Source organism: Physcomitrium patens, chromosome 15, assembly GCF_059467195.1.
Source record: "Physcomitrium patens ecotype Gransden chromosome 15, ASM5946719v1, whole genome shotgun sequence".
NCBI classification, from domain to species: Eukaryota; Viridiplantae; Streptophyta; class Bryopsida; order Funariales; family Funariaceae; genus Physcomitrium; species Physcomitrium patens.
Window position 1 is genome coordinate 14,114,097 of NC_143424.1, and position 25,122 is coordinate 14,139,218.

The 25,122-nt window shown below is 28.9% G+C and overlaps 1 protein-coding gene across 1 annotated transcript; it reads right to left on the reverse strand.

Annotated features, from left to right (window-relative positions):
- Positions 1-2,301: 2,301 nt before the first annotated feature.
- Positions 2,302-4,013, reverse strand: LOC112292894 (peptidyl-prolyl cis-trans isomerase FKBP20-1). The gene is made up of 2 exons (XM_024541860.3): positions 3,381-4,013; positions 2,302-3,125 (listed from the first exon to the last, which is right to left on the reverse strand). The coding sequence occupies exons 1-2, from the start codon at positions 3,517-3,519 to the stop codon at positions 2,704-2,706; spliced, it is 561 nt and encodes a 186-aa protein (XP_024397628.1). The 5' UTR covers positions 3,520-4,013; the 3' UTR covers positions 2,302-2,703.
- Positions 4,014-25,122: the final 21,109 nt, after the last annotated feature.

The following is a 25,122-nucleotide window of genomic DNA, read 5'->3' on the forward strand; positions in this document are numbered from 1 at the left end:
TTCTTGTCAATGCCTTTCTTGTTCTTAGTCTTATTTCAAGAGATTCTAGTTTTCTTGTCTTTGACAATAGTCATTTTAGTTTAATATTATACCATCTTTGAGAGATTATCTATTTTTTTTAAATGACATAAGACAATATTGACCATTTGGTTATTTAAGATTCATGTCCTTGACACCTTCGTGCCATACATCTCTGCATACATATAATATTCTTATTTATAATAAAAAAATTTAAAAAAATTTATAATAAAATATTTCTAATATAAAATTACTATAAAATTTAAAATAAATGAAAGAATTACTTAAATTTATCATAAAAATATGTTAAATTTTACCAAAGAAAACAAAAAAATAAAAAAATGTGCCATAAACCATTGTACACAAATATTTTATTTTAAATTTATCCAAGACTTTTTGATATAAATAAGAGTTTCATTTTGTATTTACAAAGGTACGTAGCTTGGAAGGATATCTAAGTAAATGGAAGTTGTCTATTTAGCATTTTTGTGTTTATAATAAAAGACTAATTGATTAAAATAATAAATAATAGTACATATGACAAAACAATTGTAAAGAATAATATAGCTATTTATAAAAATAGATATCTATTAACAAATGTCTTTGATTGTCATATTAGACTAAATACTCAATTTTATTCTAATTTCAAAATTTTAAGTATAAGATAAATTAGGTCTTCAATATATTTTATTTACTATTTTTATTTTATACTACACTTTGTGATGCTTATATTCATACCATATATAAATTAGCAACCTCACATATCATGAAATTTTAATTTAATTATTTTTAATCTAATTTCATATTATATTTTATTGTGCAAACTAGAAGGCAAAGATTTTTGTTTACCATAAATTAAAATTTTAATTTTCAGGATGTAATATCAATTTTTTATTTTCAAATTTGCTTTTATTCTTTTATAACATGGATTTATAAATTTTATGTATCAACTTGGATAAGTTTGTGAGTTTTATTTGCATAAACCTGCAATAATATTATTATTCTATCTAAAAAAGTCATTCTCAATAAATATATATATTTTAAAATCTTATAATTTTTTTTATTTTTTATTTTCAAATCCTTGGTCTTATTTTAAAATAAGACTTTTGATCCTTAATTTCTATTATTTGGTCTTTTTAATCCAATTTCATATGACTTATTTTTATAATTCAACTTGGTCATGAAATTATAAAAATATTTTATATTTTATATATGTAATTTGGTACTATTATCAATTCTATGTGTATTTTTATACATCACAAATTTTTGCTATTATAATTAATAATAATTTATTTATTAAACCATTTTGTTTTTCAAGGTGTTCTATGATTTTGTTTTTAAATCTTTGTATTTCCAATCAAGAATATTTCCCACCAAGTTTTGATGATAGCTCTGTGATTTGCTGATACTTTTATTTGAAAGTTAGCATGTTGAAAAATTACTCTGGAATACAAGAAGAATAATATACAAAAAGATATCACTCTATATTACATTAAGAAATAAAAAGATATACAGCCTCATTATTTTCAACAACTTTTTTGTATATCGGTTTTAATGTTTCTTGTTGATAAATTTATCTTTTTCAATTTTACTGGAGTCAAAGTTGACATCTATTTTTTTACCTGCAAACTTCATTCGTTTTAATCCTTCAAGTTCTTATGAAATGCAAATACTATGTGTTGCATGTGTGTATGTATGTATGTATGCATGCATGTATGTATGTATGCATGCATGTACGTATTCACAATTCAGATGTAAAAAAAAATGTGTTTGTAAAAATTATAAGCACGTTTTAATAACTAATTCAGTATCTTATACTTCAGCAAATGAAGAGCTGTAAGTTATTCTGACTAATTCATAATAAACAGTCCATAAAACTTAACAGTTCAATATGAATGAAACCAATATACGCTACTTATTGATCAATAAACAGTCATGTGTAACTTTTGATCAAGAACTTACATCGTTGCCTACATTCCACTTCACAAATTATGACAATTCCAACAAACACTCCTCCGACTTATGATTCACAATAATAGATTTCTCTTGCATCAAATAAAATTCATCAAATCTAACCCATGGTCAATTATGTGCTGCACTGATAGGCTGAGGACCATGTTTTAGAGGCACTCTTGCCACAACAATTACTTTACGATAAGATGAGTGGGATAGAAAGCAGTCTATACCTAGATTAACATAATGACTCACAGAAATCTGAAGTATTTTCGGAAACATTGGAGACTACTTGGCCCTTGATTCTAATCCATAGTTAAGACAACCATGAAGAGTAAACAAACAACTTCCAGTTCATTAATCAATAATGCAAACCAATGGTGGTAAATTCTTGCGACGAACACACAATTAGCTACCTTTTGTCCGGATGTCTGAAGTGAAGATAATCAAGTCACAGAACCTTAAACATACTCAACTAACACCTGTAATGTAAGGAGATAGTCCGAAATGTCAAGAAAAATTACTAACCAGTATGCTGAAAACCTCTGTAATTGAGGAACACAATCCTACAAAAGAAGTAGTACATTTACAAGTTTATACTTGTCCATGTTGAAGAGCACAAGGAATATACTAGAGCCAGATTAAGACATGCTATGTTATCTCCTACAGAGGGAGAAACACAAGAATGGGTACTTGGGGGAAAAAGAAAAAGAAAAACTAACAGATGCTGGATTACTTCTTGCCTTTCTTGCCACCGCCTTTCTTAGAGTCCATCTTCGCCTGCATCCGTGCAGCAGCCGCCGCCTTAGCTTCTTCTCTTTTCTTCTTGTCTTCCTCCTTCTTCGCAGCGGCAAGGTCTCGCTCCTTACGAACTTCCTCCAGCTTAGCCTTCTCTGCTGCTACACTGTCGAGTGTGGATCCCCTTGGAGGACGCGCACTGAGCAGCTCAATCTCAAACACCAAGGTCGCTCCAGGTGGAATTACGGGAGCTGACCCGGCTTGACCATAAGCGTAGTCAGACTTACAGGTGACGATTGCAACTTCACCGACTTGCATGGTCTTAACTGCAATGTCCCAGGCGCGAATAACACTCCCTTTTCCAATCTCGAAGGTGAACACAGTGTTATCCTCTTTCGTAGAATCGAAAACTTCACCTATTTCATCAAAGCCAAAAATTGGTGAGAATGTGGCGGCTCCGCCAATTCAACATCCCATGTGCGCTACTGTCCAATTCTCAAATACCTACATTTACAGAAAGCAATTGTTTCGCCTCGAATGTCACGTTTCGCTCAACCTTTCGCGTTTCTGAACACTAATGTCAGAAATTCAGTCCGATTTGAGGAGCAGCCGACCATATGTACTGATAAGAACATCACTACAAAATTGTTGCGATCAGGTTGGATGCAGACCTGTATCAGCAAATTTGCCTTCATACTGTACATCGACGTTGGGCAAATTTTCCGACGGATGAAGCGCTCCAGGCCTGGCTTTCCGAACAATCTGCTTAACAACTCCGCCGTCGCCGGTCAGATCCACTACATCACCCATGTCTGCTTCTCGAAGTTTCACAAAAATCCACCACTTCGGTAGGAGCTTTCAGCCAAATTTCAAAAACTAAACAGGACTTTCTCCGGAAGCTTGATAGTCGTCGGGACCTTCCAATCAATACAAATAGGATGCACGGTCTGTTTGCTTAGGTCACTAGTTATCTCAATGGCCATGCCCAAAATTAGGTCAACAGACCCTTTGAACACAAATTCCAACTCACTCGCTCTGCTCACCAAAAACCTAAACTCCGCAACCTGCCTTCTCCCTCGCACCCTAAACACTAAAAACCCAACTGAACCACGACTCTCACAGCAACGATACCTTCGTCACTACCAAAGCATACAACAACAAACCCAGGCTGAGCACGGCAAACAGCGCGTCCCACAATACAGATAACCCAACAAGCTTAGAGACTGCGCTTAAAAACCCAAATGGCACAACCGGCAGCGACCCAAATGCTCACGGATCCAAAGATGGGGAGGGATGGCGATGAAGATTGGCATGGAGGGGAAGAAAGAGCACGAGGACCAGGAAGTTAAGCTACCCTGTTCGGAGATAACGCCTCGCTGTAAGTATTCCTTTGTCACGGTGTATATATACGTATTAGTTCCCTATGTACGGTTGTGGTGATGGGTGACCGCGAGTGTTGTGAGGTGGAGGGGTGAAGGCGTCCTACCACCGCACCTTTGAAAATCGTTTCTCATTGTTCGTCCACACGAGTTATAATCTTAACAACCCACTTCTTCATTTTGTAAAGCTTGGAACCAAGTTAGTGTATGAAAATTATAGTTTTTTTATAAAAAAAATTTAAAGATTATGGAAATTATAGTTGTTTTTTTTAATAATTTGTGTGGAGTGAAAGTTGTGAGGTTGAGTACACATCAAATTTATATTTCCATGTCTTGGTTTGATATTTAGTAAGTGGAATATGAGCATGATTAAGCTAGAGAAATCAAGCATAAGAAATAACAAAAAAATAAAAAATAAAAAAATGTGGCTTGGTTTCTTAATGAGTCAAGGAATAATAATTAGTATTAGATATATGTTTTTAATGATAGTAATACTATATAAAAAATACTTATTGGTAAACTCTTATTCACAATTTTGATTATCAATCAAGCAAATGATAAATCTTTACAGATTTAAAGATTGGCACAAAAGCCTTGTAATATATGTAAAAATATATGAATAGATATATGTTATTTTTAAGATTAAAAATTATTAATAAATATCTATAAAAAAATGATTTTAATAGGTTCAACTTTTTTGGATTCATGTTATTATATACATAATAATATATAAGATTTAAAATATAATATGATATCAAAACTAAATATTAAGTGGATTTTGCAGTAATGTAAGAGAATTTGTATAATAAAAAAAATGAAGTAAATATTTTTATTTAAATATTTTTAATTTTTAAATGAAAATTTAATTGTATCTATAATTTATCTATTGAGCACATACAACTTCAACCTACATATTTCTTTTACTAGTGGTGTAGTGCAAGTATGGTGCTTGTGTAAGTGTGATAGGGGCACTTATATGAACTCCAATGAGGTCATTTATTGGATTATGAGAAATACCAAAATATTAAAGAGGAGAAGTAGTAAAATATTTATATCCTAAAAAAATCTTAAATCTTTGTCTAAATAAAAATAACAATGAAATTAATAAGATGACATTATACTATTATTTTTAAAACTTTACAAGTTTTTTTTTTAAAGTATAAAATTTTAAAAAAAGTATTAAATTGATTTAGATTTGGACAAAGAATTTTAATGCAAAATTTTTTTAAAAAAATTTAAAAATGAATATATTAATTTAGATATAATATTATTTTATATTCTATTAAAATTTATATTTATATGCTAATATTTGTAAAAAGAAATGTGATTAACTAAAATATTATAATTTCTGTCTTATATTTTATCTATATAATTTAGAAATTATAACCTAAACTTAGATTGAATACCTCTATATTTTAATCAATAATATATTTTTATTTTACCTATTTTAAAAAAAAATCAAAAAAATTAAAATAATATAATTTTTTTTGAAGAAAAAATATTATAATAATTTTATATATAAATAATTATTTTATAATATAATTTTAAAAAATTGAAATTTTCAGAAATCAAGTTTCTCTTATAAATGATATGAAAAAAAATTAACTTGTACCAAAGAAGAAATATGTGTGTATTTTTTATGTAAAACTGATTATTTGATTTTGTAGACTTTTTAATCTCTTCTAAATATATATTTTTTTATATAATTTTTTTTATTAATAATTAATATAATTTTTTTATTTAAATAACTTAATTAGCTTAAGTTATGTATATTGTATAAGTTTGAATATGTATGGTTTTTCAACTATTTTTAAAAAAAGTGATATGAAAAAAAATATTAATATACTTACATAATTTAAAATCTAGAGCATTGCATGCAACCAAATGACATTCATTATATATATATATATATATATATATATATATATATTCACATACATATAAATTAATTTTATTCATTAGTTTAAAAAGAATAATAACAAAAGAAGATATTATAATCTTATTAAAGAAAAACATAACATAGACTTATAAGCATTGCAAAGCTATAATTTATGTTGCAAAACTGCTAATTTTTGAAAAAAAATAAAACCTAATGCTTTTTAATAATTATTATACTTAAAAATTATTTAAATCTAATTTTAAAATATATATTGTAGAAGTTTATATCACATTATAATATTACTAGATTTTTGAATTTTTTTTTTCTACTTTAAAAATATTTAATCAAACATATATATATATATATATATATATATATATATATATATATATTTATATAATATAATATTAATGATTAAAACACAATTAAAAATTTAAAACTCTATTTTATATTTTTTCAAATTAAGATTAGAAAACATGCCAAAGATTAATTAAAATAATAAATGTGTATATTTATATAGGGATAATAAAATTTCAACTTATTTATAATAAAAAAAATCTTCATATTTGAATAAATATATATAGAATATTTTAATATAAATTCAACATAAAATTATTATTCTACTATAGATGGTATACAAACGTTTTATGCAAAGATTACACAAAGAACCAAATAATTTAATCAAAAATTGAATTATGCGAACTTTTATTAAAAAAGGATTTAATAAGTAAAACATATTTATTAAAAATAGTTAAGTATGGTTGATACATCAATTTACTAATATTTTTAATTATGCAATTCTTTTTAAACCAATTCAAATATATATATATATATATATATATGTATGTATCCACAACAAGCAATGAAAATTAATGTGGAATTCAAATAACTAATGTGACAAAATTATAATTTGAATAAACATTATATTTTGTGCAATCATAATCTATAAGATTACAAAATTATATACATACATCTTTGTTTTATGCTTTGTGACAATCATGTGCAATACATTCTAAAAGAGCATGTGGCTAAGTTACAAACAAAACACCACAAAAAGCAACAGCAATAGAAAGGAATTGAAAAAATAAAACAAACTAAAAATCAAACAAAGCAAAGAAAAAAACAGCTGGAGAAGAATTACAATAGAATGAAACTGGAAACAAGGACATAATCAATTAAGCCTCAAACATTGAAGCATCAGCTAAGAATAGGTCAAACCAAAACAAAAGCAAGATATACATATTTGCATACATATATATATATATATATCAATCTGTGTGTGTATTGACATTCATTCTTGAATGGAACATCACCTAGAAGTTGTGAATATATATATATATATATATATATATATGGAACTAGTGGAAACTCAATGTTGCATATTGTTCCAATATGTTCAATGCCGATTCAATTTGTGGTGCTTTCGAGCTCCATGCCTAGTGATCTAGTAGTACTACTCTAAGCAATTTGTAATAACATGTGGATTTTGATCTCTTATTGATCAAAAGTTGAATTATTGTTTTAATTTTGATCAAAACAATGAGATATGCAGCCAATTAGAGATGATTTATCCAATTGGTTTATCCAGTGAGCTGTTTAAATAGTTTATATGAGAGATGGACACAACATGCAAAGACCCACGATTGAAAAGGAGGATATTGCACATTCACTGAGGAAATGAAGAATCAAATGGCGATACTCTCGGACCCTCAACCTTCACCAGCAAGTGGTCACAACCATACTGGCTTGACAAGCTGATCGACACCAGGTTGCAATGGGAATCCCAGTGAGATGGCTCCAATGTTCGATGTGTCTTCACACAGCTCTGCGATCAAGCCTGCTTCCAAGATGATGATGAACCTCGACCATCTTGGTAGCCTCGATGGTTGCCATCTTCGCACGCCGAGCAATTCAATGGAAACAATACAAGGCACGGAGACTGGGATGGGCCCAACAAATGCAATGACTTATGCTGTCGTAATAGCCTGGTTCTGCAACTATTTGACATGATGATTTAGTCATTTTGTCTGTAGTTACCGATCTAGCGATCAGAACAAAGAAAATCGTGTACATCTCGCTGATTTAGTATGTTCTACTTTTTGTGTTTCATTTTTATGTTCATAGTACAGTCGTCTACATTTTGACGTAATTCAGCCAACTGAATATCATTTCACATTAGTTTTGGTAATACAGCCAACCGGTGCAGCCATACTAGTGTGTAAAACACAGCCTTACGCAGCGAAATAACGCACATGTGCTCGTGGAAGGGAATGAGCACAGTTGAGTTCCACAGAACTGACTTAAGAAGAGCCCAGCATCTAAGCCTAGATTGGAGATATGGAAACCCAAAGTTCTTCTGCAGAAATTTCAACAATTTGTAACGTCAAAGCAGATTTAAGTGCCCTTCCATTGCACAAATCACACCCCATCTTGTTTCATTAGGGGGTGGCAATATTATGTGCTATGACTTAGACCGTTGTCAACAAAACGTAGTCATAGAACCATTGTGCAATTCTTTGTATAGCGTTGCTATTTCGTCGCATCATCGACAAGCTTCCGCCATTCATCTTAATTGGGACTGAAAAGCCAGTTCTTCTGGAAAAATTCCATCCTCTTCTGAAGGTGGTTTCTCCGCGAAATGTTGCTCCAGCTTCTCGACACCTATGCATACTTAGGCTGCATGAGTCGCCACGCTAACGACATCGATCTACGTTAAGATGCAGTCTCTCGAATTATTCGAGACTGTCGATGTTAGTCCCACCTCGTCAAGGAAAGCTAACTCCGACGCCAATGCAGAGAAAGAGCGAGCCAAAGTCTCTACACTTGAGCGTTGCAGACTTCTGTAGCCAGCACGCTATGAATCACACGATTCAACCAATAATTGATCACTCTGTATAACCATCATGCAAACAAACCACTGAGCTGAACTAACTCACACGCTGCTCTGACCACGTCCATATCCACAATGGCGTACCGATCGTTTTGCACCATCAAAGTTTCATTCTTGGTGAACACATCCGCGATGTATATCCCTCCACACAATACCCGTACTACTTTGCTAAACTTCGATGATCGCGGAAGTATTCTGTCAGTGTGGAAATCAATCATGCTTGCATATTCCTCGAATATCACTCAAAGCATGGCAAGTATAAACAAAATCAGATAGTCATGCAGGATGGTTTGTTCGAGGCCCAAGCGTGTCAAAAAGTGGAGGGATGACGGAGACAACGTTGCAAGTGGCAAAAACTTCTTCCAAATCAATTTTACCATATGGCTCCAGCAGCCCTCTCCTCCATGTCTATCAAGTGACATGTAGAGAAAGAGCTTTCTATCTAATAGCTTTCATCACCCAATCTGAAATTTACGCCAAACAATTGAATAGCAGACTGGTGATGAGGAAAACCTTAACCTCAGGGTCAGAATTTATACATTACTTCAGACGTTTGAGAAGCTCTTGATCAGGTGTTCTACCCGGCGATCTAAAAGGCTGTTTCCTGCAAGTTAAAACCTCTGCACGCAACAGTCGCTATAATTTCAATCGTTTTTCAGGGAACTTGTGCTTCGGGCAACATTTGTGGGGCCAGATAAAATCTCCACGAACTCGATCTCTGGCACCGAAACCACATTTTTTCCAATGATTTTTGCTATGGTGATGCCGTTGTAGGATGATGTGTGCACATCAATGTGGTCAAATCCGACGCCCCTTGTGAGGACGATGTTCGAATGCTTTGCCTTCTGGAGGCACTCAGTGTTCATGTATGCCTTGTAGAACGGCTCAGTGCTCAAAATGTTCGAGTTAGAGATCCTCGACTCCAATTTTTGTACCCAGTTGGAAAAAGAAAACTCATTGAAATTGTGTGCAAGAGTGAAAGGATTGAAGTTATGTGCGAAAGGATCAGTTGTTTATGCTGACTGATTTCATCACAAACAAAATGGTCTCCGTCTTTGTCATTAGTGACAGTGCGTGTCCCTTGCACAAATCTAGTCCCAGACTCGTAACGACTTCAAATCGCATGTTAGAAGCTGCATGTACTTGACATATGCATGCACCTCGTAGAACGCCGACAAAATTTACCGTCTTCCGGTCATCTTCCTGCACTGAATTCCATGTAAAAATGTACACTCAGCTTCTGCCATTGTAATATTCGGATAGACACACAATCGGATGAGATTAGGAGGATTGCAAATGTTAGCAAGATACCAGTCTCATACTCATTTCGACATTAAACAGGAAAACTTCATTTACATCTACCCTTTGATACTGATTCCATTAACGAATTTGCGAAAGGCAAGTTGAAAGAATCATACACCATTCTGAGGACAAACCCATGACTGGTATTCAGTTGATAATCTCTGACAGTATTGTATTTATGCATATGCTCTCAACTCACTCGAAGTTCTGCGTTCGTAACTGTAAATACTCTTGGGAAGAATGATTTCATCTCATCACAACATCCACCAGGGCACACCAAATGAACTTAATGCATGTAAAGAAAAGTGTGGATAAAAACATGCCAGCTAATCAGAAACCAGAACAACGGCAGTAGTGTCAACTCTGAGCACAACCATGGCTCCATTACCCACAAGATAACCTGTTTATCCAGAGTGGCCTTTTGATGGATTTCTATGATATGGTGCACACATCATCAGTACTGTCACGACAACTGTCAAGCTTGTCCACTGTGATTACACCGTCAAAAACCAACGTTCAGAGCGGCGACGCTGTGATCACGAAGCCGTGTGAGGAAGTACAAAGGCATAGTGTTGCTAGAAATTGATCTATGTTCAAGAGTCTAATAGAATTACATTTTGCAAGAGGATGGATGGATCATGCCCTAATTGTCTTGTTGAATTTCTAATACTTATCTTGTCCTAGATCAAAGTCTAGATTAGCTCCTAAGTTTAAGTTTGTGTTACTTTGTCTTGACCTAGTAATTGTGGTATTCGGATGCAAACTCATGATAGTGTGTCCTTAGCTTCTAACACCCTCTCTAGGACAGCAATTTGGAGACGGAGATGGGGAGCAACTGAAGCCATGGCAAGGGAGATTCTATTGTTCTTAGAGGCAGTGGCCCTTTTCTTGTGGTCGCTCTTTGAACTATGATTTTATGAGAATTTTTTATGAGATTTTATGAGAATTTTTTAAGACTATCTTGATGTAGGGCTTAGCAAAGGTAGAGTTATTTCTTGCTCAATTTGATCAAAAATGATGCCTACAATAAGAAGATCAATTCAAAAGTCTCTATTTAAGATGAAACACATTTTAATGAGTAAGAGCTTTGTATCTCCATAATTGATGTAATGCCCATTGTTAATGTATATTTGATTAAGGCTTATTTTCCAAGTGCTTTGGTGAAGATGTCTATTGTTTGTTCTTGTGAATTGATTTAGAAGATTTTGATGTTTCTTTGTAATACTTGTTCTCTCACATAATGGTGGTGCAATTCTATGTGTTTTTATCTTGTATGAAATACATGATTTTGGCAAGCTTTATTGTGTTCATATTGTCACACCTCAGATAAAGGTCCATTTTAATTGAAATAGCTGTAGCTACAAGATTGGATGTGGCTTTATGAACAAAGCATATTATGTTGATGATGTTAGTTGAAATATTAGAGAGCTATCATTTCTAAAGAATTCTTTGTAAGTAAATTGCTTTCTTAGTTCTTTCTACTAGAACATACTATTTAGTTTTAATAGTACAAAAAGAAATTATGGGTTGTTTTTTACTTACCTATAAAATTTTCCTTCTTATAAGTGAAAAAATAAAGCCACCAATACTTTGTCTAAAGTCTTTGTATGATGCCCACTTTGAATAATTAAAACCAATAAATTGAGCAAGTAGGAAATTTTGAATGTTACCATAAAGATAGAATAGAGTTGAAATTTTATAGAATCTATCTGAATCACTAATATATTACAATCTCTAGAATATGTATTACAATAAATCAATAATTTTTTTTAGAATTAGATATAAAGTGGCTAATAAAATATATAAAATTAGCTATCTTTGAGTAAGTATTTATTAAATAAAGTAATTAGCCAACAATATGATAATAATTTTTTTGATTAAAATCTAGTGAGTGTAATATTAGAGAGAGAAAGACCTTCAAAGAAACATACAAAAGCATCTTTCGAATCAATCATTTGGATATTAGTCAAGATGTGTGCTACATATGTGTATTGGTGAATAAGTATGTCCTTCAAGAAGAATGCAATCTCTACATTCAAGTATTGCTTAATTAGATCTAAATTTTTAATTTCATATTAAATATAAAACTAAGTTTAAACTTAAGCAATTGAAAAGGAAAAATTCTTAATAAATAGAAAGTCATCAATATATAATAATAAAATAATAAGTAAAGTGGTATCTCAAAGAAGATATAAATTATGATTTTTTATAGTACATTACAAATTTTAAACAAATGAATTTCTTGTACTATATACAAGAACTTTGCTTAAGTCCATAGATAGAATAATTTAGCTTGCACACAAGATGATTGTTATTGGAAGTTGTAAACTCTTGTAGTTGATACATGTATACCATCTTTTAGAGTTTTTTGTTGAAAAAAGAAGTTACAGTATTTAGATAAAAGATGTTACATCCAAACATAGTTGCAATAGAGATAATATTGCATAGCATAGACTATTTTGTTACATAAGTAAAGGTCTCTGAATAATCTATGTCAAATCTATGTTTATAGCTTTTAGCAACCAATTGCACCTTAAGTCTAGTATGAGGAAGATAAAGATCCAATTTGATATTAAGTATCAATCTATAAAATAATACTTCTTTATTAGGTAAAAATTTAATATTCTTTCAAGTACCATTTTTGTAATAAAATCTTAATTTTATCATTGTAACATTCTTTTAATATGGATTTTATAGAATTTCTTCAAAAAAAAAAAAAAAAAAATCAAAGATTTGACAATATTTTAAGAAGACATAAATTAATTAAAAGAAGTAAGGTACATATAAAATCTTAAAACTTAAAAAAAATAATAATAATAATAATAATAATAATAATTTTCTTTTTAATTGTCTTAAAGCCAATAGAGTAGATTAAGTTGAAAGAAGTTACAAAGATTCAAGTAATAGTGATATGCTGTCGGGGTAGAGAGAATTTACGTCAATAAAGTGTTAGACTTTTGGCTGCCACTAAATGCTTAATTAAGTCTAAGATATAAAATCATCAAGTTTATATATATAATATATTCCTTTTTAGGGCAATTACATCAATACATAAGCCCAAGTACCAAGAAAACATCCAAATGTATGATAAAGTATCTTAAAACCTTATATATCCTTATGAAAAATGTTTCTCAAAGTTTAATACCTCATATCTCACAATCGGACCGTCCAAACAACCCTTAATTTTACATGAAGTACTCATATATTCTCAAAAACTACGACAAAAAAATTCAACCTCAAATTTGTTACAGATCTTGAGATATCACCAAAATCCTAACTTACATACACCCACGTGCTATTTTCTTTATATCTCACAAAATAAGAACTCCAATACCATGAAAATTTGATCCATAGCTTTTTAACTTAATAACTCACATTTATAAAAATTTTGACCCAAAAATTCGTCTAAAAATATAAGATATGGCTCCAACCATTACTATCAATAAAATGACTCACTTACTGCCTTTGAATTACATGTGCTCTCTTCAATGCCCTATAACTCCTTCATTTAGACTTAAAATTCGTCAAAAAGTATATGTAAAGTATAGTTAAAAAAAATTTCTCTCCAACTCCAATTGCCGATCATTCATTGCTCTCTGTACGCATATGTAATCCTTCAAAGAGTGACAGTAGGTACAAATTTGACACCTTAACTTTGAACACCTATATCTCCTTCACAAAAATTCGAAATCACACAAACTCTTTATCCAAATTATACCCAAAATCTTGAACTTGCTGACCTTAGCCTCCAAAGTTCGAATGACTTCAAAAGAAAAACCCTGATCCTTAATAAGGCCTCGGACAGCCTCCTTGAAGCCCATTGGGCATGGCCTTCGACCAATAGGAATGAAGATCCTCAATCCTTGCCTTCATCCAACCATGCCTTGCTTTCATCTCTCCTAATAAGCCTCATACTAGTTAAGAATTTCTTCTTTAGGTTCTAATCTCCTCTCAAGGCTTCATACAAACATTTAGGTTCTATAATTTTTTTAAAATGCTATAATTAAAAAGATAAAATTCAAATAAAGTTTCTTATATCCACTTTCTTTAAATTTATTTATTAACTATTCTAATCTACATCAAGACTTACAAACATATTATATGTCTTAATTAATTTTTACATACTATAAGCAATTACAATACGACAACGCTATAATTGTATGTTCATCATTTTAAAAATTAAAATCTAAAGTTAGTATAAAAGATAAGAAATCAAATATGTAATTAGGATTATAATTAATAGTAGCACAATTAGGAATTATTTTGAATTTAGAAGTTATTGATAGTAAGAAGTAAGTTAATAATAATTTCTAGAATTGAAGTAATAGACTTCTTGATCTAATTATCAAATTAATATTCATTGATCAAAATATCTTTTATATTTAATTTTTTAATTTGAATTATATCATAACATTTAAACAACTTGAAGTGTTTATTATAACTAACAAAAATACAAAGACTATATTTAGCTCCAAGTTTTTATTAATATTCTTTATAAAGATGTATAAGGACTTTTGCATTTAGAAGAAGAAAGTGGAACAAATTTGGTTTTTATTTGTAAAGCTTCTCATAGGGAATAAATGATGATAATGCTTAAATTGAACTTTGATTTTGTAGATAATTTATAGCTTATACTATTTTTTTTTCTATATATAAGCTAATATATAAATATCTACTACTATATTTTTAATAATTTTTATTATTATTAAATTTTTTACTCTATAAAATTATTTTTTTAAGGAGTATAAGAAATGATAAGTTGCCTTCAAATGCTATGATTTTCTAAAAGAAAATTAAAATTTGAATTAAGATATGCATTGCTTTTATTGGTTTTCAAAGAAGTTACCTTTTCTTAGAGCTTTATTTCAAATTGATGCTTAAATGATCTAAAAAGAATTTAGAAAAAGATCCACAAGCAAAATTGTGAGTCATCAAATCAACTCAATAGTTGTTTTAGGACAAAAAGATGCATTTAGAGTGCTTAAAATCATAATATATGTTGGGTAGTATAGAAATCCTTAGACAAATAGAAAATTAGAATGTTAGTTGTAGAAATAGAGTCTTAGTAAGACTTGGAGATAATTATCTTAGTTGATTTAGTATTTTTACTTATTATTGTGTATTAAGATTTATTTATTAAGATCAATATTTACATTGGCCTTCTATCTATATTTATTACTTATAAAAAATTATAAATATTAGCTAGTTGTTAAAAAAAGCATAATTAATCATATCAAAGATTAATAAGGTTATGTTACTAAAAATATTTAAAAAATATTTAAAAAAGAAAATATTACATATTTTTTATTATTTATTCATTGGCATCTTAAGGTTACTTGAAAAGAGTTTGAACTCAATTTTGTAAAAAGATTTAAATGCATGATGTACATGTTATTAAAAACCAATGACAATATTGTACTGAATTTGTGAAAAATTAAGCAAGTTAGGCAAAAGACAGTAGAAGATTATCTAGACCAATTTACAAATCTTATAGAAATATTCAATGCTATTCTTATTGATTTTATCTACAACTTATGGTTTAAATAAAGTTAAGTGCCTAATATCAAACAAGACATGATGTACATATTATTTAAAAGTATGGAAGAAATAATCAAGATCACATTTGAAATAAAACATACATTATTATTTACATGAAAATCTGAATAAAAGAATTCAAACAAAACTTTGGAAACATATAAATATTGCCACAAGATGCACTCTAGAGACCATTGGTGAGATCCTTCAAATCCAAACAACCATTTGAAAAAATTTTAAGAAAAGCCATCAAGGTGGAATAACCACATTTGTTGACAATATCAATAATAGAAGCCAAATGTACCACGATAACTACTCGATTTAATTGACATCAATCCAAAATATCTATAAAAATAAAACAAAAACCTTACCTTTCCTATTGTCAAAGATATAAATGTCAAAAAAAGAAATTCTTAATATATTCTTATGTCATTCAAAAGAACTGAAAAGTCATTCAAAGATAATATAATATTAAACTAGAATAGCTATTATCTAAGACAAAAAAATTAAAAAGTCTTGAAACAAGATTAAAGACTAAAAAGGCATTGACAAGAGTGAAGAAGGCTTTACTCTTGCTTCTATATATACTCTTAATTAGGAGCCACGTATCAATGTCCTATAAGACCTCTAAAATATATTGACTTTGTAAGATACATATCTTAACTTACAAGGCAAGTTTTTTATATATGGGCCATATAATTAGCTTATTTTGTAAGCTATTAATACATGGTTAATTTTTTGACTAAGTTTCTAACCTATTAATCAATTACAAATACATGTAAAAATAAAGTAGCATCTATAAAGCTTTTATAAAGCATTTTTAGAAAATATTATGAAATAAATCTATTTTTATTTATTTCTACTTAATAATATAGATAAATATTAGAATAAGTATATATATCTGTGATATTATTGTCTCTTTTAGGCACAAGTTCTACAAAGAGAAATCATCATCTTTCATGGATTTTATAATTCTTCATCTTGGTTTTGATGGATGTCATCAATAAAAAAATAAAAAATAAAATTACTATATTTATAAGATTCTTTGTTCACTCCCATGTGTATTTACTAATATTATATTTGTACCAATGAAGAAGATATTTTAACCTATTTTGGCACTACCTTAAATCTAAGGCTTCTCTTATATTGAATTCTTGATTATTATATATTTTTGTAGAATGAGGTGGCATTTATCTTCTTCCCAAGATATTCATTGTCTTGTATGGCTCAAAGAGAGATACTTGGAATATAAGATGGATCTTCATAGACTCCAATAGATATAATCAATAAGCAACAAAATTTACTTGTTTACAAATAGGAAAAGGTCCAAACCTACAATAGTCCAAGTTATCACAAGGATGAGTAATTTTGATATTACAATAGAGTAACCATATCTTATCACCTACATTGAATTATGGTTATTCCTTGCAATGGCATTCCCATTGATCTTTTGTTATTCTTGAGCTTTTTTTAATTGTATTTTTATTATTGTATGTAGGTATAACAAATGATTTTTTAAATCTTTTGTGACAAGATTATTAACTTTAAAATGTCAAAATTATGAATTCATAGATGATAACTATAATTGAAAAAATATATATTTATTGATTAGAAGAATATATTAAATTATTTTATGTAAACTTTGCCAATAGTAAAAGAGTTGTTTAATCATCTGGTTGATAATTAATAATATATCTCAAATACTGCTCTAGAATTTAATTCATATATTTTATTTACTTATCAATTTGAGGATAAAAAACCAAAGAGAGCTTTATATCCATCTTTAAAATCTTAAAAAAAAAATCTCCAAAATCTCAATATAAATTGAGTCCTCCTTTCTAATATAATATCTTTAAGCAATCCATGATAGCAATAGATATTATTAAAAAAAAGCTTAGCCATTTTTTTTACCTATGATAGATGTTTTATATCATAAAAAATATGTCATTTTGGTAAAATAATCTATTATCACAAATATAGAATCATATAAACTTGAGATAGAAAGATTTGTCATAAAATCTATAGAAAAAAAAGACCATAATTGTTTCAAAATAGGTAATGGTTGAAGAAGTTCCTAAGGTTAATAACAAGGATTTTTAAATCTTGAAAAAATATCACATGATTTTATAAAGTCTTTCATTGACTTCCACATTTGAGACTACAAAAAATCTTATGATATTAGCTCCAAAGTCTTGTTGTATCCAAAATGTCTAGCTACTAGAAAATTATGACAAGCTTGAAAAATACATAATCATGTTTTACCTTTTGGAATATATATTTGTCTTTCAAAATAGAGTAGATTATTTTTAAATTCAAACTTAAAAGTATCATGAGATTTAAAAGAATTATTCTTAATATCATAAATAAGAAAATCAAAGAATATACTTGATTAAATTTAATTCACAAAGATTGAATCAACAATTAATGTTGATTTTATTGTTCAAAGATGAATATACTCTAGTTTCAAGAAGATTAATTTTTTTAATCAAAAGCTATATATATATATATATATATATATATATATATATATATTTTTATGGAAGATAAAAATGTATAAAAAAGACCTTTGACAAACCTTATTACTTATTGGATCTATAGGTGATCTTGAAATCAAATCTTGATAAAAATATATCTCAATGGATTTAACAACTCAAAATACATGCCAACATGACATATTTGAGGTTCTTGTAAACCGCATACATAATAATTAGATTAAAAATACCTTTTAGATCTAAATTTTTTTAAGATCCATCATTAAATCTCCATTAGAAATGATGTATCTAAAAAAATAAACTTGAATAATGTAGAATACATACTTTTCTATCTTTGCATATAATCCTACATTTTTAAGTTTTTGTAATACATGACAAACATGAAGTGTATCTTTCTCTATATTCTTAAAATAAATTAAAATGTTGTCTAAATAAAAAATAATAAAATCATCAAGAAATTCATGAAAGATATTATTTATGAGATGTTGAAAAGTAATTGATGCATTTGAGAGTCCAAAAGGCATGACATTATATTTAAAATATCTATACCTAATTTGAAAAGTAATCTTCTATTCATCTATTTTTTTTGATGTAGACCATATTCTATACTCCTTGCAGATCTATTTTTGTTTAGATCTTTATTTGATTGAGTTGATTAAGAAGTACTATAATCAAAGATAGAAAATACCTATTTTTGATGGTGATCTTGTAAAGTCCCTGATAGTCTTTATATATTTACAAAAATCCATCTTTTTTCTTCATAAATAAGATAGGAGCTTTTACTAGAGATTTCAAATGGACTATGAAATTTTTAGTCAAGTTCATGTTAATATACTCCTTTAGTGTAGCCAACTCATTTTGTGATAAGCTATAGATTGATCTAAATGATAGTTGAGCTCTTTCTTATAGATCAATTGAATAATCATAGGATTAATGCTGTAGAAGAATATCTACATTATTTTTTCATAAACGTTCTGAAAATCTTGATATTAGCTAGGAATATCACTTGATATCTTTGTACCTTTAGAAATAGGTATAGCATATATAGCAAAAGATTATCCTTCTTTTGCTGAATATATGAAAGCTCTTGTAGCTATCAGTAAGAATTTGGATGTATTAAGCTTATTTATTTCTACTTCACTATCAAGATTTTGAATTAAACTACAAAAAAAGTTAAGAGTACAACAAATCCAATCTATTTGAGGATTATATTTTTTTAATTATGATAATTCTAAAATAATTGAAATAGAGAGAGATCTTATCACATTAAATATTACTATACTATTATGATCTTTAATTGCTATATTTAAAGAATTAATTTTATGAATAACATCTCCAAAAGACAACAAACAACCATCTAAGACTTCTACTTGTATAGATTTAAATTTCTTGATTAAAGGTATTTCTTATTTTTTTATAAAATCTTCTTGTATAAAATAAGTTAAGGCTCTTAAATGTAATAATATAAAAACTTTGTGATTTTTAGGTCCTAAATATATATCTTTTGTAAAATAAAGTGAGGGATTTGAAAAAAAGAATAGAACCTTTACTAGGTGTTGTATATGACTCCAACTATAAGGTTCGTATTTTAATTAGAGAAACTTATTTTTCAACATATTATCTTCTTTTGTAATAATGCTCTTCATTTTGTGATTGCATTGCTTTTTTGGACAATGTTGAGTAGTGTACTTAGCTTCTCTATAATATAAGCATAATTTTTTTTGATGACATTAAATCTTTTTTTATTCAATAAAGAAGTTAAAAAATATTATATTAATTTGTATTGATTCTAGCCTTGAAAATAAGTTTTTCAAAACTTGGAAGTTACTATTATTACTTAGCTTGTTCTTCTTCGGCCAAATATTTATTCTTGATGCCTTCTAAATAATTGATTTTTATATGCAATGGCTTAAGAAATAAATTATTTTAAAGATTCTTCTTTCAATATTGTCAATAATAAATCTTAAATGTTATCTTTCAATCTATATTGAAATTTATTGATGAGGGCTTTATCATTCCAATTTGTGTTGCAAGTGAGGTTTTGGAATTCAGCAACATATATGATAGCTAATTGTGATCCTTGTTGTAAATATAAGAGCTTAGTCTGTGCTATTCTTTTTTAATTACTTTTTCTAAATGTAGCCATAAATATTTCTAAGAATGAATTCAAATCATAAAAGAATTGTAAAGCTTTTTTCATTAGTGATACAAACCAAGAGAGAGCACTTTCAAATAGAAAAGCATCTATGAATCCAATTTGAATAAATTTATTAAGATATTAGAAGAGATGCATCTTTAAATAGAACTTGACTCATTGCAAAAATCTTCAAAATTTTGATCTTATTCTATCAAACTTATTGAGCATACTAATATGTATCTCTATCATACTTGTAAAAGCAAAATTAGATTTGGTTGTAAAATTGATCTACTTACTTCTTTGAACTCCATAACTTCTTAAAATAGATTCTAAACTTTTTTATAAGTATAGGATTTGTGTTTCCATGATTGATACTTGTGATGCATGAAATTTTTATTTTAAGAATGTTGACAAGTTTGTGAAGATTTGTAATAGTTGCAAATCTATTTTCATTTCTACCAAATGTAGTATGTATTATTTTTCTTTCTATTTCAAATAATTTGAAAAATATACAAGTCAAATTAGAAGAAGGTAATCCACAACTTCTAATATTAAATGAAAATTTTCACAAAGAAAAATAATCCACTCTCTTTAAGAAAAAAAAATAGAAAATTAAATAATATTTTCAAAGGTGAATAATCTACAAAGTAATATCTATAAAGCTTCTGTCAAGGACACAAGTTGGAAGAAGTTAAATAAACTCATGGAATCTATGTCAAAAAAAAAGTAACAAAATAGAAAAAAATGCGTATATTCAAGGAAGAACTGGAATAGCTTTGCCCAAGATTAAAAAATATAAGACACTTAAAACTAGACTAAAAGCAAAAAAAAGAATTAATAAGAGTGAGGAAGGCCTCACTCTTGCCTCCATATATTACTTATCAAAGAACTATGTAGCAACATGCTATAGGACTTCTAATACAAGTCCAACTTGCAAAACACATGTCTAATTTGCAAGGCAAGTTTCCTAGGTGTGCGCCATATGTCCAACTTGTATTACAAATGATCAGCATGTCAATACATGGCCTTCTTGGTGGCCAAGTTTTCAACCTATCAATCACCGATAAACATGTGTAAAAGCACAGAAATGTCTATAAAGCTTCTAGGAAGCTTTCCATAAGATATTATCATATTTATTTATTTTGACTTACTTCTACCTATTCCTATTATCTAAATAATTATCAAGATAAATATGTATGTCTATGATATTATCCTCCCTCTTACTTCTAGGAATAAGTCCAAGATGCGCCAAACCATATTTGTCACGTACTTTGATCTGTATTCTCTTCAAAGATAGTTGATAGGTCTCTTCAACTATCGATAATGTTCCATACCAAGGCAAAAAGACCACCTTGATATTTGATCATTATTAAGACCTTCATAACTTCTTTCAAAAAAAACATTAATAATACCATCAAAATTATTTCCTACCTCCAAAAGTATCACTAAACACCAAGAGTCCTTTTTGAGGTCGTCATACCAAATATATTGTCGTGTTGTGACACGATTATATGATGAAAATATGACTAAAAATAATTTTTTAATTAATATTCTATTATATTAATTCAACAAGAATTCAAAATATTTTAATAAAACTTTTATGAAAGCCTCTTAGCCTATTTTCTTGTCTTAATAGCAAGTAGATAAAAATTAATTAATATTTTTACCTCCTAATATATAGAAATTCTTTTATTGCCTTAGAAAGGCCATAAATTGATAAAATTAGGATAAAAGAGGTAAATGGTTGATATGGTTGATACTAAGATCATGTTGAGGGTAGGATTGGACTAAACCATCTTTAGGATAGGTGAAATTGATATCCAAGGGTCGACTATTTGTGAGACATGGTCAAAATGAGACCTCTGGCTACTGAAATAGCCACCTAAGACAAATTAGGAACTTGAAGATTGGAGATTAAAATTGGAGATCTAGCTTTAAGTTCTTTCTAAAAGCATAAGGATTATTTTTGTAGGATTTCTATGGATTTAGCAATTATTGTTCAAAGTCAAGGTTTGTATTGGTGTTTTGGATTTTATATAATATAATTAGGACTAGTAATTTTGGCTAGTTCGTGCAATTGGTGTAACATCTATGGTTCAAAATTTGGTACTATTTGGATTATTAGGTGTGCTAAGTTTATACAAAGTCTTGTGATAATCTAATAGTGAGGTTTAGAGATATCTGGTTTTTAACACAAGAGAGTTTCAAAAATTGGAAGTTTGGAATTGGATAGGGTTTTTGTGATATTTGAAGATCTACTAATTAGATCAAGGTGAAATTTGGCATGGTATTGAAGGAATTGAAGATCAAGGTGTACACCAATTTTGAGTTAAATTTAATAGTTAAAGAAGGAGAAATCACTACTAGAACTTTTGCTTCACCTTTCAAGTTAGCAGCCGAGTAATATCAATGTAGTTTTTGGAAGTTCTCTCACAATCTATAAGTTTAATTGGGCTAAAATTTCTTAATTATATAGAAGACTTATATTGAAAATTGCATGCAAAATTTTACATCAAGTAGACACTTAGATTAGAAATTACAGCTTATCAAAGCTCACTAATTAGGATTAAGATTTATAAGAAAAATCTAAATTGCTTAAATATGAAAGTAAAAAGATAATTGGGATTTATGTATGATTAAGATTATTAAAAAGATTGTTTTTTAGTACTTTTGAATTGAAATTTAGATTATATTCTTTTCATATGGATGAAACTTATTAAGGTTTCTTATATACTTTTGAAACACAACCTCACCTTCCACAACTAGATATCCAATGCATTCCTAAACAAGACAACACATAATACGACAGCGTTATATCTTGCCATCTATTTGAGAAAGAATACATCATTCTTGAGGATCTTCTTTTCAATTTCACCATCTCCAAGGTTGTGATAGTTACAATATCTTATGTGGAAGCTTAATAAATAATAGCTCTTGAATTGAATCTATTGGATGTTAATTTTTTATCTCTTTAGCACTAAAAAAACCAAAGAAATAATAATACAAGATAGAATGAAATCTTCATTGGGCTTGTTTTGCTTTATAGCAAAGAATTTCTTGACTCTTTATCTTGATTTTGATAGATGTCATTAATGAAAAGCTTTAATTTAGGCTGATGCATATACTAGATTCCTAGATGGCTCCTATGTGTGCTCATTAATGTCATATCCATGCCAATGTACTAAATATTCTAACCTATTTTGGCACTACTTTGAATCTAAAACTACTTCAAACTCAAATTCTTTATTATTGTCTACTTCTATAAAAAGTGGTAGCATTTGTCTCCTTCTTAGTATATCCATTGTCTTATATGGCTCAAGTAAAGACACATAGAACATAAGATGGATTTTCATAGAATCCGGTATTATATTATGTATTTTCTTGCTTGGGAATGCACTAAGCACCTAGCTGTAGAAGGTGAGGTTGTGTCTCACAAACATCTAAGAAATCATAATATGTTTCATTCATATGAAAAGAATATAATCTAAATTCTAATTCAAAAGTACTAAAAAAAATTCTTTTTAGTAGCCTCAATTACACATAAACCTCAATTACCTTGTTACTTGCATATTTAAGCAATTTAGATTTTTCTTGTAAGCTTTAACCCTAATTAGTGAGCTTTGATAAGCTGTAACTTCTAATCTGACCATCCAGTTGATGTGAAATTTTGCATGCAATTGTCAATATAAGTCTTCTATATGCTCAAGAATTTTTAGCTCAATCCAACTTGTAGATTGTGAAAAAACCTCCAAAAATTGCTTTGATGTCACTTAGCTCCCAACTTATAAGGTGAAACAAAAGTTCCAGTAATGATTCCTCCTTCTCCAACTATTAATTTCAACTCAAAATTGGTGTGCAGCTTGACCTTTAAGTCTTTTATTACCATGCCAAATTTCATTTTGATCTGACTAATAGATTTCTAGATATTATAAAAACCCTATCCAATCCCAAATTATCAACTTCAAATATATTCTTGTATCAAAACCCAGATATCTCTCAATTGCATCATTGGATTATCACAAAATTTCACATACATTTAGAACACCCAATTATCTAAATATTATTAACATTTGAATTGTAGATGTGATACCAATTTTAGGAACTAGCTGAGAGTGCCAACTTTAATTTCATTGCATAAATCCCAAGTTGCCAATACAAACCTTGACTTCCAACAAAAATTGCTAACTCTCTTCAAATCCTACTAAAACCAATCTTAGGTCTTTGAAAAAATATCTAATCTAGCTCTCAAATCTTAATCTTTGATCTTTAAATCAATCCCTATTTTGCCATAGGCGGTCGTTTTAGTAGCCAAAGATCTAATTTCGACCTTGTCTTACAAATGGTTGATCCTTAAATATCAATCTAACCTATTCTAAGGATTCTTTAGCCCAATCCTATACTCAACTTAATCCTAGTATCAACTATACTAATTATTTATCTCTTTTAATGTAATTTTATCAATTTATGGTCTTTCTAAGGTAGTAAAAGAATCTCTATAGCTAGAAGGTAAAATTACTAATTAATCTTTGTGATTATTAGATCCTAAATGCAGATCTATTATAAAACAAGGATAGGATTTTGAGGAGAGAATAGGACCTTCATTAGGAATTGTACAAGATTTCAGTTGCACAATCCCTATTGTAGTTGGATTAATTCATTTTTTGATATATTTTTATCTTTGATAGCAGTACTCTCTATTTTATAGTTGTGTTGTTTCTTTAGACAATATTGAGCAAAATGCATAGCTTCTCCATAATATAAATAAAGTCCTTCTTGACAACGATGAGTCTTTTCTTGTT

Excerpts from the sequence above, each read along its gene's own strand:
- LOC112292894 (XM_024541860.3), bottom strand. The coding sequence starts at position 3,519 with ATGGGTGATGTAGTGGATCTGACCGGCGACGGCGGAGTTGTTAAGCAG. Across the intron at positions 3,126-3,380 it reads AGGCAAATTTGCTGATACAG|GTGAAGTTTTCGATTCTACG; the intron begins GTCTGCATCCAA and ends TTGATGAAATAG.